The sequence below is a fragment of the Tachysurus vachellii genome, chromosome 6 (assembly GCF_030014155.1).
Source record: "Tachysurus vachellii isolate PV-2020 chromosome 6, HZAU_Pvac_v1, whole genome shotgun sequence".
NCBI lineage: Eukaryota > Metazoa > Chordata > Actinopteri > Siluriformes > Bagridae > Tachysurus > Tachysurus vachellii.
The window spans coordinates 23,759,834-23,778,431 of record NC_083465.1 but is presented as its reverse complement, the minus strand read 5'-3'; the positions used below and the strand labels follow the sequence as shown (position 1 = coordinate 23,778,431).

Below are 18,598 nucleotides of genomic sequence, written 5' to 3'. Positions count from 1 at the left end.
CTGTCAGCCTTTGATAGCTTACTCATTTGCACTTGTAATTTTGCTGAGTAGACACAAAACATTGAGGTGAAGAGACAATTTTTTATTTTCATGGGTCAGAGTAAATTTTCATGTTGGTGTTGTTTTTGTGTTGAGAGCTTGTAGGATATTAGTCATTCAAAAACAAAACACTCATTAAAAAGCCAAAAGTATTAGCTTTATTTTGAGTCATATTTTAGCTATCAAGTAAAGCCATGTGGCAGCTAGCTTAGCATGTTTGTCAAGAAGTCAGTTGGGGATGGTTGTCTCATAGCTTGCAGGGTTGGTTGTCACATGTGACAACCAACCCCTCAAGTATTAGAATTAGTTTTTTTTTTTTCAACTGAGAATGTGCAGACAGTGATATATTGTGTCTTTGTTGGTAGAATGGTCAGGAACTTCAAGAGAAAGACAGACAGGGGCAGAACACCAGCAGACATTATGCTTTTGGCTGTGAGGCAGGTGAAGCTAGAAGGCAAAAGCATACGTAGCACAGCTAAAGAATTTGAAATTAACTACAGGACATTGACCCGTTACTGCCAGAAAATGTCAAATGATGACATCCAGGGTGGAGCTACCACTTCCTCAGTGCCAGTTGGCTATAGAAAAAATCGCCAGATTTTCAACGATCACCAAGAACAGCAGCTGAGAGATTACATAATAAAGGCCTCTGAGATCTATTATGGTCTCTCTCCCAAAGAAGTGCACGGTCTGGCTTACCAGTTTTCAGTGTCACAGCAAATTAAAATTCCACAGTCCTGGAGTGACACTAGTCAAGCCAGTGCTGACTGGTTCAGTGGCTTTATCAAGCGCCACCCTTCTCTCTCCATCCGATCACCTGAGGCCACAAGCTTGGCACGGGCCTCAAGCTTCAACAGGGAGAATGTTGCCATGTTCTTCGACAACTTGGAGAGGGTCATGCAGAAGTACAAATTTGGGCCTAATGATATTTGGAACATGGATGAGACCGGTGTTACCACTGTACATAGGCCAAATAAAGTTGTGGCTCGGAAGGGCCACAAACAAGTGGGCAGCCTCACATCCGCTGAAAGGGGAACACTTGTCACAATCGCAGCTGCTGTTTCTGCCATTGGAAACAGCATCCCCCCTTACTTTGTTTTCCCCAGAGTCTATTACAGGGATTACTTTCTTAAAAATGGGCCTGTTGGAAGTAGAGGTGGAGCAAACGTATCTGGATGGATGAAGGAGGAGCATTTTGTGGATTTTCTGAAGCATTTTGTTAGCCACACGAAATGTTCTACAGAGAAGCCCTGTCTGCTGCTTTTGGACAACCACGGATCACATCTCTCTGTGGATGGCCTTGACTATGCCAAAGGAAATGGTGTGGTCATCCTGTCCTTTCATCCACACTGCTCACACAAGCTTCAGCCACTTGACAGGTCAGTGTATGGACCTTTTAAGAAGCATGTCAGCTCTGCCTGTCATGCCTGGATGCTGCAAAACCCAGGGAAGACCATGTCAATTTATGACATTCCACGCATTGTCGCCATTGCCTACCCACTGGCTGCAACCCCTACCAACATCCAGTCGGGCTTTAGGGTTGCGGGCATTTACCCATTTAACAGGTATGTGTTTGAGGACTATGAGTTTGCCCCATCTTTTGTTACAGATCGGCCCCTAGCCCCTCCCACAACTGTGCAACAGCACCCCCTGGTCCCTCCCACCACCAGTCAGCAGCAAGCCCTGGTCCCTCCCACCACCAGTCAGCAGCATGCACTGGCCCCTCCCACCATTGTGCAACAGCAGGCCTTGGCCCCTCCCACCACCAGTCAACAACTGGCCCTGGCCCCTCCCACCGCTACCTGTTCAACTGCTTTGCAAGGCCAGAGGATAACCGATCGTGGACCCCATTCACTTCTATAATAGGAAAAAAGAATACTATGGAAGTAAATGGGGTCCACGAATGGTTTGGTTACAAACATTTCTTAAAATATCTTCCTTTGTGTTCATTAGAACAAATAAATGTATACGGGTTTGTAACAACATGAGAGTGAGTGAATGATGACAGAATTTTCATTTTTGGGTGAACTATCCCTTTAAGACTGTTGTTCTGTTTGTTTTTGTTTGCTGTTGTTTGCAGGGGCATACATTTGTCACAACTGTGATTCTGTGATGAAGCACAGCCAGTGCTGCACACGGTTTCCTACTTTAGTTCAAATTGTTAAGAGTATTGGACATGTGGACCTTTTAAGACTGTTGGTCTGTTTGTTTTTGTTTGCTGTTAGGCAACTTACATAATGAATTGATAATAAAGAGGTTTTAGCACTAAAAATTATTTCATTTTATTTCTCAACACAGTAGACAATTCAAGTAACTGATCACCCACTTTAATCCCATTGTTTAAACATAAGGGGCATTGATGACAACTATCATAGGGGTGGTATTCATATTAAAACTTATTTGCAGTTTCTAGCTTAAAAAACTAAAAAGTTACACATTATCTTTTTAGATCCCAATTTATCACTGAAATCCTATTGAACCTCTATAGGGACAACCAACCCCATACCTCGTGACAACCAACCCCGTAATGGGGTTACGTTGTGTCAGAGTGTCTTTGATGGTTAATTACTTCATGTTACAATACATTCTAAAAGTAAAAAGTATACACATTTAAAGCCAAGACCCCAAGTTTTCATTTCATGTAGGAATTACTGCTGAAAGATTTTTTGAAGATGAGCAATTCATGCATGAGTAAAAATTGTGACAACCAACCCCGGTCCGTTACATTACAACACTGGTGTGTGTGTGTGTGTGTGTGTGTGTGTGTGTGTGTATGTGTGTGTGTGTGTGTGTGTGTGTGTGTGTGTGTTTGTAGAAACCGTGCCAAACGAGGCTGCGACGAGTGTGGCAGATATAAAGAACATGGTACACATGTTACACATAGCACTGTATCTTCCTGAGCATCACCTGATGAAGTAAAGGCATCTGCAACAGAAACTGGACATTCTGAAACAAGAATGCCTCTAGAGAAGGTTATATACTTTTTTGCTTACTTAGGTCAACCTCAGTGACAATTCACATCTATTATCCACGTCTTTTTTCACGTTTTTTCCCACCACATGAAAGTACAGTCAGTTCTGCTTTCGTTGGTTATTATGTCCATGGCATCAATGGCATCAGTGTGTCTGCATACTGCACCTGGTTCAGTCACAACGTATTTTAAATATATCAAATATATTTAATATATAAATATATCAGATATTTATTAGCATATTTAGTTATGCTATATAAGGTACACAGTAATGTCCTAGCAAAAATTTGTTTTGTATGCCATATGCAGCACATTATTTATTCGTACACCTGTAATATATTATTTTTGTGTATTTAGATGAGGGCCCATCTTGACAGGAAGGCCGAGCACAGTTCTTTGCGTGCTGTCTGGGCGGGTTTGGCTCTGCTCACGGTTCAGGGTGGAGCTCTGGCCTGGCTCACATGGTGGGTTTACTCCTGGGACATCATGGAGCCTGTCACCTACTTCATCACCTACGGCACCAGCATGGGGGTCTACGCCTACTACGTTCTCACCAAGCAGGTAAAGACATAGGTAGAGTTGGGTCAGAGTAGGTTTATCAAGCAGGTCATCATCAGTCATTACTGTATATATTTATAAACTGCAAATAAAACTAGATATAAAACTCCAAATTGCTACATTTTCTTCATAGTGTGGCTCCAACTATTCATATCATTCATGAACTTGTTCCTCCAGTTCATACTGAACCACATGTATCAGTTCATACAGAATCAGCACTTATCTCATTCAGACTCAACACCAAGTCATTCTCAGTGCTGCGACCAATTTCCTTCACTAAGTCCAACCAGTGAGCTGCTGCTTCAAATCCTGAAGTCAGGAAAAAGCTGCCAAAGTAGTCACATTTTACATAATCAGGACTTACAGTAACTGTACAAAGGTTATGGAAGTGTACATGTTACAAGTTACTTTATGTACATGGAAGTGAAGAAGAACAATTATCCACTTTATTATTATTATTATTATTATTATTATTATTATTATTATTATTATTATTATTATTATTATTCAAGATTTGTTTAAAAACACTGATTCATTCACAAATGATACACCACTAACACTAACGTCCAGAATTAAACCCTAAAATTAGCTAACTTTATCTAAGTGTCATAGTCATTTAGGACATCCTTAAAAATATTTTGGTTTGCAGTAACAATAAAAAAAAAAGGTCGGTAGCTAGGTCTATATATATTTTTTTTCAAGTTTCAATGTAAAAAAAAAAGTATAATTTTGGTGTTGGTGATGAATTTAAACAAATTAGCATATAGTCACGTCACTGACTGGGTCTTCAACCCATGCCTTCGGGCGCATCATTGCAAACCTTATTTTGATGCAGGCTATATAGAACCCAAACAAATTGATATCTTTGTCAAAAACATGTTTACTGCAGCCACAGCCATCGTTACCAAGCGCGAACCGTTGACTCTGACAGTGAATGAGAGGATGAGCCGAAGCGAACGCACAGGCCATAGTGTGACATCCGTTAACCAATAGTGTAAACATTGATGACGTCACGGGTTTTTATTTAAAAGAAAGAACGTAGCCTTCGTTTGTATGTAGGCCTAGGCAATTTATATATTTACAATACTTACTAAAATATAATTAATATTATTTTATTGCTTTTGTATTAGTTGTTTGAAGAGTAAAAAAAATTGGTCGGTCTTAACGCAAATTTACAACCGGCAAGTCGGTCAGACTTGAAGCAAAAAAAAAAAAAAAATGTGAGTCGGTCCTAAATTGACAGGATCGGTCGGGTTACGGCAAACAAGAATATTTTTAAGGATGACCTTATGTGTAATTTATTTCCAAATACAATGTCACAGGCAATAAATGGAAATGTTATCATGTGTACAAAGGAATAAAGGTTGGTTATTGGATCGGTTTAGGTCTGTTATAAAACTACAGGGCTGAGATCTTGGACTCTGGATAGCGAACACTTATACTGTACATTCTCTCCTACAGGACTATGTTTATCCAGATGCAAAAGATAGACAGTTCCTGCATTACTTCTACAATGGTGTCAAAAAACAGAAGTTCAACGTGGAGAAATACAACACACTCAAAGACGAGCTGGCTTCGGTTGGATTTTATGAAATATCTCAAATTTCAAATCAAATCTTAAGTACTTTTCTAATGACAAATTTGATCTTTTCATCGTTTTGCTTTCATGCTCTTTTTTTGCGACGTTTGCGAAACCCAAATCGACTCCAACTGCCTGTGGAGCAAATCGAGCCCAACAGTCATGCTGCACTTCCCTAAACATAGAGCTTAATACTGGTGTTATTTATAATACTGTTTACAGATATTATTTCATGGCCGACTTTTAGAAAACACCATATTATTTGGATCAACCAAATATTTAAAATAAAGCACTTATACTGGATTCATCCTTCAAGCCTTCTTTTATTCCTTTACTCTTGTGTCCAATATTATTTACATGAAGTTATTTTTGACTGAGGTGAACTGTGCCTTGTTGTAAGTACAATGTCTTACATAAGAATCCAACCTGTTTGGAATGGTCCATAGTTTGTAGTGTTACAGAAATAAAGGTATGACTAATATTACACAGCATGTAAGAATAAAAATAAAGAGAAAATTACAGCCTTTTTTTAGGAAACTTTGTCATTCACAAAAAAACAGCCTCAGGTTTTCACAGCATGGATTCCAAAAATTGTCCACTGGATCATTTGTATTATCAACTTTGATCAATAATAACCAGTAATAACATGATTAGTAAACAGTACTTTATCTAATGTTTTTTATAAGATGCTTTGACAATGTAATGGTCTCTATTCTTTTCCTTACATGGTAAATGCTTTTATAATAAGTTTATCATTTATACTCACTCATAAACATTCTGCACTGGTCTGCCTCACAATAGATGATAAAGGTGTTTGTTTCAAATTTGAGTTTCCATTTAAAAACTATTTAGTAATAGCACATTTCTTCTGTATGACACTGCTGTGTACTTTCCATTCCTCTAAACAAAATGTGTCAACTCACCTTGGTATTTGAACAATCCACTTTCAGGAAGCAGTTAATAATAACTAAAAATAAGCAGTAAAAATAAGGTTAATAATAACTTGTCCCTCTTCCTTTCACTTTCACTTGATTTTGTAGTTTGTGCTTATTGATTTCAGCTTGTTGATTTTTCCATGCACCTTCAGGGTTGGTAGTTTGATTCCTGCTCTATGAACATGTGTTATTTGATTATGTGCTCTGTGTGTAAGAGAGTTTATATGTTCTCCCTGTGCTCTGTGTTTGTTCCTCATATGATCTCTGAAAGTTTTTCCTTGCCATCGTCACCTCCAGCTTGTTCAATAGGAATTATTTATAGAGATATACTGTATAGTAACTTTAATGTAAACTTTTTATTCTGTTTCTATACTTTTGTAAAGCGGCTTGGAGACCTGTGGATTGTTAAAAGCGCTATACCGATGAGTTAAATTGAATTGATCAACCAGCCAGAGCCTTAATCACTTGAGCTACCATGTATATATGTCACCATGTCACATGTCCCACTGACCAGTCACACATGTTTCATGTTACTTCCTATGTAACTTCCATTTCCTGGCTATTAATTTCTTAGAAATGTAAGCTTTTGTTGTTGTCTCACTTATAGCTTGGATGTGTCTACAATCCCTGACACTGTGTTACAATACTGCAGTGTTACTACAATATGCAGTTAATAGTAAATTTTTTCTATTGAATTTCTTTAACATATTTGCCAATGTACTTTTTTTTTTTACTTCTATAATGCAGACAAGGAAAATGCTGATTATTTTTTCACTTCTAATTCCAGTTAGCTGCACGTATATTGCATGGGCGCGGCTTTTACATACTTTTAATACTCCCTGAATTGAGAAATCGAGCATTGGTGAGCAATATAACAATTGCTTAACAAAACAAATACACGCGAACAGTTTCATAGTATGTATGAGAATAAAAGCTTGACATTTTAATAATCCTTTTAAAAATGGGGTTGCGTAAGGTTAATGACTAAAACATTAAAATCCATTATAAATAAACAGTTCCAATTGTTAGTTAATCAGATCAACTCGTATAACGTCATAATAACCTAGGGTCCCAATAAAGATCCAGCAATTTAACTGGAATAAAATAAATAAATAAATAAAAATACTGTTCGAATTCACCATATCTGTCAATGTAATTGCATCAGGAAGCATTTTTTAATCCATTATAAAATGGATATTTCAAAATGGATAATATAAAATTATAAAATGGATATTTTACCTTTCTCAGAATAAAGGTAAATCAATTTCAATGTGGAATTTCAGTAATTCCCCTTGAAAATGATTATACTGATTCATTAATTGGATTATTTTTTAATCTGTTATAAAATGGAAAATTCACATTTTTCATTGATCAGACTGATTCGTTTCACATCACTTCAGGTTGATATCTATATTTATAATAAAGATCAAGCAAATGTACTATGGAATTTTTTTAAATAATTCCTTTTTAAAGTCAATCAATATAATTGTAGGAATTTATTAGGAATTAGTCAAGAATTATATAATGGATCAAAGTAAATTATTATAATTGTAATTGTCTGTGATATATCACAGACATAGTGACTACATAGTGACACAGTAAAATCGATTGATCTTTTTATAATATTATTATTATTATTATTATTATTATTATTATTATCGTTATTATTATTATTATTATTGTTATTATTATTTTTATTATTATTATTATTATAGATATGGTAATTTTGAAGAGAAATTATAAAGAAAAAATGTATTTAATAATTATATGTAATAAGAGTTGTTTGACAATTTGAATTTTATGCATTATCAAATTCAGCTCCTGGCTGAATTATATCCAGATATAGTGACTTATTTAAAATACTTTTGAAAAAATTGACTTAAAATCATTTATTTTAACCGATATAGTTACTTTGAAAAGGACAACTTTGCAATTCTATTGAAAAATAAATGTATTCTTTATTTTTATTTTATCTTTAAACCTTTCCCCATTTTTAAAGGTAAATGATTATTAGGACCTTTAGTCTTTATTCTCATAAATACTGTGAAATGTTGTGTATTTGTTTTGTTACGCAATTTCAGAAAGAGCAGCTGCCTTTTTGTTATGCTTTGTTTTCTGCATATTTACCCTGGCATGTGTTTGTGAATTCATGACTTGTTTTTGCCACTGTCTTGTTTTTATCCTTGTGTTATTTACTAAGCCGTGTTCCTGTTTCTTGTGCAATTTTCGAAAAATTTCGAAAATTCTAGAAAAAGTCTGTCATCATTTCATCCTGTGTTTTGAAATTTGTTCTGTTTCCTGACTTCCTATTTCTTGTTTATGCCAGTTCACTGATATACCAGCCCTCTGCATGTTTTAGGATTTCGACCTGGCCTTGAGTTTTGGATTATTTGTGTTATTTGTTTATTAAAGATATTAAAGACATCTACACCTGCACTCGCATCTCCTCCACCACTCCTCTAACCTCTGCAGCATCAGACTCTCTCCCCTGATTCATAGCTTGACATTCAAATTTTGCTAAAAGATTATGTTACTTCCATGTTTATTAACTTTTTATTTCCTATATTTTCCAGTTATTATTTTGTGTGGTGTGTGTGTTTAATCTCAGACCTTTTCCCGTAATGAAAGTCAACACTAGCTATGCAGAATAAACATGACACCTGAGCTCTCTAACCCTGAACTAGTTGAATAATATTAATTAATGGTTTTCTATGACATGCCTATTATTAATAATAGTCAACTATTATTGTAATTGTTTTTACTTCCATTTTTTCTTTTGTTTATCAGTACAGTATCTGAAACTTGGAACTATTTTAAGGCATCAGCTCATGAGGATGAAGAAGATGGTGATAAAATTAAAAAAAAAAAAAAAAGACACACCTACACATTACATTCCTATCAGTATCTTTGTTTATTGGTAAGTGAGTAGATGTAATGCACTTGGAATTGGTTTTTTACTTGTTCTTGGAAAAGTGGAGTTTTTTAGTCAGCATGGAGGTGAAACAGGGCATCTGTTTTTTTTTCTCTTCTCTACCTTCTGGGTACATGTCACGTTGGGAAACCTTCAGGTTGACCATCGTCAAGAGCTCAGTGATCTCCAGGGTTGAGCCATGCTTTTGCAGTGTTTCACATAAGTCCTGAATATAGTATGATCCTGATTCCTTATTGCGAATGGAATAAAATCCTATTAAAGGAGACATAAAAATCAATGTATAAATAGATTCAGCCAAGGAACCTAATAACCTCTATTAGCATCTAGTAACCTTTATTTAACCGGGATTAAAACTCATTAAGATAAAATCACTTTTACATCAGTGACCTGTTCAAGAAGGTAGCAAAATACAAACAACAATAAACATATTAAAAATATATAAGGAAATAAGAAAGATAAATACATAAGTAGAAAATAAAATTCAAATATTATAGAAACTTCCAAAACACAATGGACCATAAATTCAGTCTGCAAATGGAGTGCAGAAGGCAGGTAAGGCATTAAATATAAAATAATTTTCCCTCTTCCTTTTTTATCCGATATAATTGATGACAAATAATTAGGTACCAAGCCATATATTGATTTATAAATAAAACGGTATCAGTATGCCCTTGGCTTGTTTTGGGGCATATTATTTATTATTCATAAAAATTAAATCCTCTACTATTTTTTTAATGCTTGAAAGACAGTGGGCTTAGTCCTGCAAGTCAATTAATACCTTTGTCAGCTTTACATAAGAGATTTAAATGGAAATTTACCATCAAGAAACCTTTAACCTGATGCCATTGCAAAAGCTTGATATAGTAAAGAAAATTTATAGGAGTTTTATAGTTTTCATTTCTTTCATACTCACCCATTGCTGAAGAGTAACACATGAGGAAATCTGCCCCTGCTGGGATGGTGTAGATGTTAGCTGCTTTCTCCACCTCCTCATCATCCTCATCAGCAGCAAACCCTCCTGCCATGCCAGTCACAGGAGTCTCATACTTCTTACCAGCACATGCCTTCATTTTCAGAGATTCACAGATAATCATATTTATAACAAAATTACAGCATCTTTGTCTGTGTAGTTAGTTATATATATGTTTCCTTCACATGGAATAAAATGACTGATGTGTTTGATCGGTTTTCTTTACTGTATTAAAGTGGTGTTAAACGACATTAGAGTCACCTGGAAGATGAAGATCTTGGGCTTCCCTACAAGACTTTTGCACTGATCTCCTCTGAAGAGATCAGTTAGTTCCTCGATCTTGATCATATCATCGTAGGCAGAAATTTGCCCTTCTTCCCCATGAGTCAGGAAAATGCAGACAAAGCAGTCGGCATCTGTGTGGTCCATCTCAGCAGCTGTGGTTAAATATTAATATTTAGGTTGAAGGCTGACAATTTTACAGTGAACAAATTGTTTAGAAACATGTTAAAGTTAGATGGTCGCACCGTTATGTAGTTCTTGTAGCACGTTCTTCTTACGTTTGTCATTGTAAACTTTTACATTAAATCCTAAGTCCTGAAAACTTGTAGAAAATAGTTGTAATATGATTGTCATTTTTTTGTTGTTGTTTCATGTTTAATGCAGTAGTTTTTTGGGGGGAAAATGCAGCCTGGACACTCAATTTACAGGACTTACAGGAAACCAGTTTATGTATGCAGAGAAATCAGATCTCTCTCTCTCTCTCTCTTTCTCTCCCTCTTTCTCTCTCTCTCTCTCTCTCTCTCTCTCTCTCTCTCTCTCATGTGCTCATCAACAATTTACAATGCAAATACACACTGCTCACACAACCTGATTTTGGGACACACCCTATAAAACCATGTCTTATGGTATGAACATGTGTAGCTGGCAAAGAAATGTGACTGATAAAGCCGGTTAATGAATAATTAAATAATTAAATAAATAAACAACACTGTATTGCTGTAAGTACAACTCTGACAAGAATAAAGCAGTTACAGTGAGAGACCTAGCTAGCTGTCTGTGGTAAATATAACAGTGAATAGTCAGAATGTTCTTTTGTTTATAGGGTTGTCATGACAGCATAAAATTTACAGCTTTCTGAGCCTTACATTTAGGTTCAGTAGGTTGTTTTAGTATACATATTAATGGAACTTTAGGGGAGACTTCCAGGTGTCCTGTAAATATATAAATATATTGATGGCTGGATAGATAGATATTGTTTTTATTCACCTTCTTTTGAGGTTGTCTCTGTCTTTATCTGTGCCATGACGTGTACTTGAATTTGTTTGAAAGTTTTTCTGGTTGAAGATTAGTACATTGCCTCGCCTCTTGTGGTCCATCTTGTACTCCATGGGTGAATCAGCTTTACTGGCAAATAAAATCACATAATATACTTTTTTAATACAAGACTACATATACAGTACATATACAAGATTATGTGGACAACTGAGCACTTGATGTGATTCTTGAACATCCCATCCCAATACATCAATATGAAGTTCTTCCCATTGTTGCTTTTTGTGTCAATTTAAGAATAAGAGCATTTGTGAGTTGATGCAGAGGTCAGTGCTGTTGTTTGTATGGAGATCACTTTATACACAGGCATTGTCATGCCGGAACAGTATGGGAACATTCACATATGTATTCGTCGTCTTGTCTAACGAGTTCTACAACCCAACCTGACGCCGCATCAGATTAGGTTGTAGATCTTGTTAGACTGCCAAAAATATGTAAACATCTGATCGGGCTTCAAGAAAATTGTAGTTTTTTTTTTCTATTAAAATAAATGTGATAAAAAACAGGTATTCACAGGTATTAATTAAATATCAGCATAAATAAACACGAGATACTCTCGTCTACACAACCTGCTGTATTAGCTTACTTATACTTGTTCTAGATATTGTATTATATGGATATTATATCAACACAAACACGATAGGATTCATGCTGTTGTTAGAGAGAATACTGTTCAAAATATTATATAATATACAAACAAATAAAAGTGAAAACCTCTAGTTTCATAGGTTAAAGAAATAGTGTCATAATCCTGACAGTTTTAATCCTGACAGTTTTAAAAGTTTGTTTTTTAAGTGGCTCTTGCACTGAAAGGCTCAAGGCTCTTTTTTTAATCAAGGTAGTTTTTTAATTAAAACTACATCAATCATTTTACCGTTTTCTTTTTGCACTCGGCCGAGACATTCTGTTTCTTCAGGTCCTTCACACACAGGATAAGGAAATAAATGTCAGATTTAAACAAATGCAAACCTTTTGCTGGAAATGCATTCATACGACACTTGCTGTAGCTGCTCTTTATTATAGCAGGACACTTATAAAACAAGTCGGTATGAAGCTTTACAGGAATATAAAAATTCTGAATTTAAACAAAAAAACTCCCTGAGATGATGTGATTAAGATAAGACTAAGACAAAAAAGAATAAAAGGCATGGAAACTTACCTGTAACCTGTCACTAAGCAAGTGTGTGACTTTTCTCGGTCAAAAACATTTTAGCCAAAACATTTTAGCACCACCTCCTTTGTACGTGGGTCACATGCATGATCCTACAAACCTTCCTAACATGCTATAATGGATTTATAAATTATTATACATATTGTTATCATTATGTATGAACATAATATGAAATGTGATTATAATCTCTTAAGAATGCAGTATAACACATTACGAATTAATTCACAAGCCATTTTTTTTGTTAGAAGAACTTCTATAATGTGAAATACATTATAACGTTATTATCTTATTCATTTCAAGGTATTAACTGCATGCACCGATCCGGTATTTTGGATCGGTATTGACGCCGATCCAAGCATTTTGATTGGATCGGGTATCGGTGGTGCGCGACCGATCCATATCCGCACTTTTCAGAGCGCCGCCAGTCGAATCCATTCTGCTTGAGGAACGACCTAATAAATTAAACTCCATTCCGTGTTTTACCTACAGCATTGACCACGCTCCTGCTTCCTGAAATCCATGGGCGTCGGAACCATTATATTTGTGTGGGGCAGGACACGCCCACTTTTTATTTACTTCCGACGCCCAGTGGTGGTTGATTAATGTCAATTAACTAACTATTGCTTGAACTTATAAGAAAAATACACTTATATATTAAATTACATTAATGAAAATAAATATAATACATTTTAGAGGAAATATGTTGCACAACCGCCTGTGACAGACAGTCAAGTTTAGCAGGCGCCCTTTAGCAAGCTCCATTTACCTCAGCACGTTAAACATGTCGCTCATTTGGGTGCAAGGTTTACTGTTTCATACATTTTGCATTGTGTTTCAAGAGTTCTAATTTAAGATTCACTTTAAAATATTGCCTTTTCTTCAGAAAATAATTAAATTTAATAATTACAGTATATATGGTTTAGATTGTTATACCACTAACTGTAAAAAGTACTGTTTTCATTTTTCATCCAGTAATGGGCATTTTTGTATTTCTTTGCCAGAAACAAATAAATCTTAATAACTAAGCGAGTTGTATACATTCTTTAGTTTTAAAGGTAGAAAAGAACACAGATATCGGATCGGTATCGGCCGATACCGGCAAACGCTGGTATCGGTATCGGATCGGAAGAGAAAAAGTGGTATCGGTACATCCTTAGTATTAACACATTACTCGAGTTTATACTGCTCACAAAGAATTATGTGCAAAGTATAATTAATTATACATATTAATATTACTACATTATTGCAATTATGAAAAATAAAGAGTAAGGAATATAAATGATGGGGGGCACGGTGGCTTAGTGGTTAGCACGTTCGCCTCACACCTCCAGGGTTGGGGTTCGATTCCCGCCTCCACCTTGTGTGTGTGGAGTTTGCATGTTCTCCCCGTGCCTCGGGGGTTTCCTCCGGGTACTCTGGTTTCCTCCCCCGGTCCAAAGACATGCCAAGACAGGTTGATTGGCATCTCTGGAAAATTGTCCCTAGTGTGTGATTGTGTGAGTGAATGAGAGTGTGTGTGTGCCCTGCGATGGGTTGGCACTCCATCCAGGGTGTATCCTGCCTTGATGCCCAATGACGCCCGAGATAGGCACAGGCTCCCCGTGACCCGAGGTAGTTCGGATAAGCGGTAGAAGATGAATGAATGAATGAATGAATTTGCTAAATTTTGTAATTATTGTATTAAAGATGCATTCATTCTTTCTGCATATAACATATTTCATTTTGTGAGACAGATAGATTTCAGACTTTGTGGGAATAAATGAAGATCACATGGATTTTGTTTTGTGTGAATGCCTCCTAATGGAATGAATGAGTGCCACAATCAGATCCACGAGTGAGATGGATGGTCAGCATTTCATTTGTAATCCAAGATGATCCAAGAATTATGTAAAAATTAAATAGTCACCACATCAAATATTACAAGAATTACTTTTTTTTACTTTTTTTTACTTTTTTTACTTTTTTACTTTTTTTTAATTAAAATGTTTTTTCTAATCTATAGAAAATGTATAAAGTCTGCAGTTCTAGTCCCTGTGTATGAGCTGTTATTATAGAAATAGTAATAAAAAATAAACTTGGGTGTTAATGTTAACCCACCATTTGTTACATATAGAATTACTGAGAAAAGCTGGTACAAACTGTCAACTGTACTGTTGTACAGATATAGTGCATACCTCTAACTCAGATTGTGCCAGTGGTGTAATATGTTTTATTTGATGTAAACATTTTTCATTATTGTGGCTGAATTATTATTTAATTTGTTCATAAAGCATGTTCCATAATGAGACATGTCTTCTTTTTTCAAATCTGCTGGCATGTTTTGTCTTTGTCTGAGCTTTTTTGTTTATCTAGTAGGCTAGAATGTCACAAGTTACACAAAATCTGTTTTATCACTTATATTCCAATATGCGTTTGAAACTGACATGAGATCTCATGTGATCTGTTTGCAGTGGTCCTTAAACCTACCAGAGGTGGTTTAAGGACCACTGCAAACAGATCACATGAGATCTCATGTCACTCATGTCAACATTATACTGTAGAAGTTCCTCATACACAAACATGCACAGACACACAAACCCACACACACTCTACATTAAAAACTACTTTAAAATAGATGATGAATCGTTTTACCGTTTTCTTTTTGCACACGAAACATTCTGTTTCTTCAGGTCCTTCACACACAGGATAAGGAAATAAATGTCAGATTTTAAAAAATGCAAACCTGTTGCCAGAAATGGCGTTCATACTACACTTACTGTAGCTGCTCTTTATTATAGCAGGACACTTTTAAAACAAGTCGGTTTTAAGCTTTACAGGAATAAAAAAAATTGATCAGAATTTAAACAAAAAATCTCCCTGAGATGATACAATTTAGACAAGACCAAACAAAAAATAATAAAAAAAAGCATGGAAACTGACCTGTAACCTGTCACTAAACAAGTGTGTGACTTTTCTCAGTCCGGCCAAAATATTTTAGCACCACCTACTGAGTGCCCTTTTCTGAAAGATTTTAGCACCACCTCCTGAAATCTTTTTTATATGGTCTCATGCATGATGACCTAACATGCTGTAATGTATTTATAAAATAATTTACATATTGTTATAGAGGAACTTCTATAATGTTGTGAAATACATTATAACATTATTATGTTATTCATTTCAAGGTATTAACACATTAATGAAGTTTATACTGCTCACAAAGAATTATGTGCAAAGTATAATTATATATATTAGTATTACTACATTATTGCAATTATGAATGAAAAATAAAGAGAAAGGAATATAAATGATCAATTATGTGAAAAAACTGAAAGGAATTTCATCAGACAATAAGTAAAGAACAATAGTGAAATATCAATTTACAGGAAGTTTCTTTTTTATTTCAATTTGGATTTTGAAAGTCTTTGGTGTAACTTTGGTAGTAAATCATTAATGATGTGAATTTTACTATAATAATAATAATTGTATTCTTCTAACTATTAAGATCTCATGACTGTATATCTGTTGTTTGGTGTGTGTGTGTGTGTGTGTGTGTGTGTGTGTGTTTGTAGAAACTGTGCCAAACGAGGCTGCAACGAGTGTGGCAGATATAAAGAACATGGTACACATGTTACACACAGCACTGAACCTTCCTGAGCATCACCTGATGAAGGAAAGGCATCTGCAACAGAAACTGGACATTCTGAAACAAGAACTCATGCCTCTAGAGAAGGTTATATACTTGTTTTACTTACTTAGGTCAACCTCATTGACAATTCACATCTATTATACGCGTCTTTTTCACGTTTTTTCCCACCACATGAAAGTACTGTCAGTTCTGCTTTCATTGGGTATGATGTCTGTGGCATCAATGGCATCAGTGTGTCTGCATACTGCACCTGGTTCAGTCACAACGTATTTTAAATATATCAAATATATTAAATATATAAATATATCAGATATTTATTAGCATATTTAGTTATACTATATAAGGTACACAGTAATGTCCTAGCAAAAACGTTTGTTTTGTGTGATGTATGCAGCACATTATTTATTCGTACACCTGTAATATATTATTTTTGTGTATTTAGATGAGGGCCCATCTTGACAGGAAAGCCGAGCACAATTCTGATGTATGCAGCACATTATTTATTCGTACACATTTATTCGTACACTCACATGGTGGGTTTACTCCTGGGACATCATGGAACCTGTCACCTACTTCATCACCTACGGCACCAGCATGGGGGTCTACGCCTACTACGTTCTCACCAAGCAGGTAAAGGCATAGGTAGAGTTGGGTCATAAAAAAGGTTTATCAATCAGGTCATCATCAGTCATTATATATTTATAAACTGAAAAAAAAACTAGATACAGTATAAAACTTCAAATTGCTACCCATTCATATCATTCATGAACTCATTCCTCCAGTTCATATTGAACCACAGGTACCAGTTCATACAGAATCAGCACTTATCTCATTCAGACTCAACACCAAGTCATGCTCAGTACTGGGACCAATTTCCTTCACTAAGTCCAACCAGTGAGCTGCTGCTTCAAATCCTGAAGTCAGGAAAAAGCTGCCAAAGTAGTCACATTTTACATAATCAGGACTTAAGTGTACAAAAGTTATGACTTTATGTACATGGATATGAACAAGAACAATTAGTCACATTATTATTATTATTATTATTATTATTATTATTATTATTATTATTATTATTATTATTATTCAAGATTTGTTTAAATACACTGATTCGTTCACAAACGATACACCACTAACACTAACGTCCAGCATTAAACCCTAACATTAGCTAACTTTATCTAAGCTCACAGACATTAAATGGAAATGTTATCATGTGTACATAGGATTAAAGGTTGGTTATTGGATCAGTTAAGGTATGTTATAAAACTACAGGGCTGAGATCTTGGACTCTGGACAGAGAACACTTATACTGCACATTCTCTCCTACAGGACTATGTTTATCCAGATGCAAAAGATAGATAGTTTCTGCATTACTTCTACAAAGGTGTCAAAAAACAGAAGTTCAATATGGAGAAATACAACACACTCAAAGACAAGCTGGCTTTGGTTGGTTTTTATGAAATATCTCAAATTTCAAATCAAATCTTAAGCACTTTTCTAATGACAAATTTTATCTTTTCATTGTTTTGCTTTCATGCTCTTTTTATCATGCAGGTAGAGAAAGACTTGCGACGTTTGCGAAACCCAAATCGACTCCAACTGCCTGTTGAGCAAATCGAGCCCAACAGTCATGCCGCACTTCCCTAAACATAGAGCTTAATACTGGTGTTATTTATAATACTGATTATAGACTTTTAGAAAACACCATATTATTTGGATCAACCAAATATTTAAAATAAAGCACTTATACTGGATTCATCCTTCAAGCCTACTTTTAGTCCTTTACTCTTGTGTCCAATATTATTTACATGAAGTTATTGCTGACTTAGGTGAACTGTGCCTTGTTGTAAGTACAATGTCTTACATAAGAATTCAACCTGTTTGGAATGGTCCATAGTTTGTAGTGTTACAGAAATAAAGGTATGACTAATATTACACAGCATGTAAGAATAAAAATAAAGAGAAAATTACAGCCTTTTTTTTAGGAAACTTTGTCATTCACAAAAAAAAACAGCCTCAAGTTTTCACAGTATGGATTCCAAAAATTGTCCACTGGATCATTTGTATTATCAACTTTGGTCAATAATAACAAGTAATAACATGATTATTAAACAGTACTTTATCTAAAAGTATGTAGAATAACGCTTTCATTCTGACATTCTGCACTGGTCTGCTTCACAATAGTAAATTAAATCGCAATTTTGGCTTACATTTTGTGTACATTTTGTGTATTTGGCTTACATTTTGTGTTTCTTTAAACCTTTTCCCCATTTTTAAATGTAAAGGATTATTTGAACCTTTAGTCTTTATTCTCATAAATAATGTAAAATGTTGTGTATTCGTTTTGTTACGCAATTATTATAAGTGCAGCTAGTTTTTCCGAGTTTTCAGAAAGAGCAGCTGCCTTTTTGATATGCTTTGTTTTCTGCGTATTTACCCTTCCACATGTGTTTGTTTGGCTTCATGACTTTTTTTTTTGTTTT

At 35.2% G+C, this 18,598-nt stretch overlaps 2 protein-coding genes across 5 annotated transcripts; one reads left to right on the top strand and one right to left on the bottom strand.

Annotated features, from left to right (window-relative positions):
* The first annotated feature begins 3,323 nt into the window (after positions 1-3,323).
* Positions 3,324-17,881, top strand: LOC132847601 (calcium uniporter protein, mitochondrial-like). The gene is made up of 3 exons (XM_060873037.1): positions 3,324-3,571; positions 5,030-5,146; positions 17,670-17,881. Exons 1-3 carry the CDS (start codon positions 3,368-3,370, stop codon positions 17,760-17,762), a joined length of 414 nt encoding a protein of 137 aa, XP_060729020.1. The 5' UTR covers positions 3,324-3,367; the 3' UTR covers positions 17,763-17,881.
* Positions 8,975-15,480, bottom strand: LOC132847597 (caspase-6-like). Of its 4 annotated transcripts, none has more exons than XM_060873025.1 (7): positions 15,122-15,161; positions 12,194-12,238; positions 11,254-11,386; positions 10,512-10,588; positions 10,246-10,421; positions 9,928-10,078; positions 8,975-9,266 (listed from the first exon to the last, which is right to left on the bottom strand). In XM_060873025.1, exons 1-7 carry the CDS (start codon positions 15,144-15,146, stop codon positions 9,037-9,039), a joined length of 837 nt encoding a protein of 278 aa, XP_060729008.1. In that variant the 5' UTR covers positions 15,147-15,161; the 3' UTR covers positions 8,975-9,036. The 4 variants fall into 4 exon arrangements, with proteins under 4 accessions (XP_060729008.1, XP_060729010.1, XP_060729011.1 ...); XM_060873027.1 differs by lacking the exon at positions 15,122-15,161 and adding an exon at positions 12,479-13,124 and having other exon boundaries at positions 11,254-11,391; XM_060873028.1 differs by lacking the exons at positions 12,194-12,238; positions 15,122-15,161 and adding an exon at positions 15,410-15,480 and having other exon boundaries at positions 11,254-11,391.
* Positions 17,882-18,598: the final 717 nt, after the last annotated feature.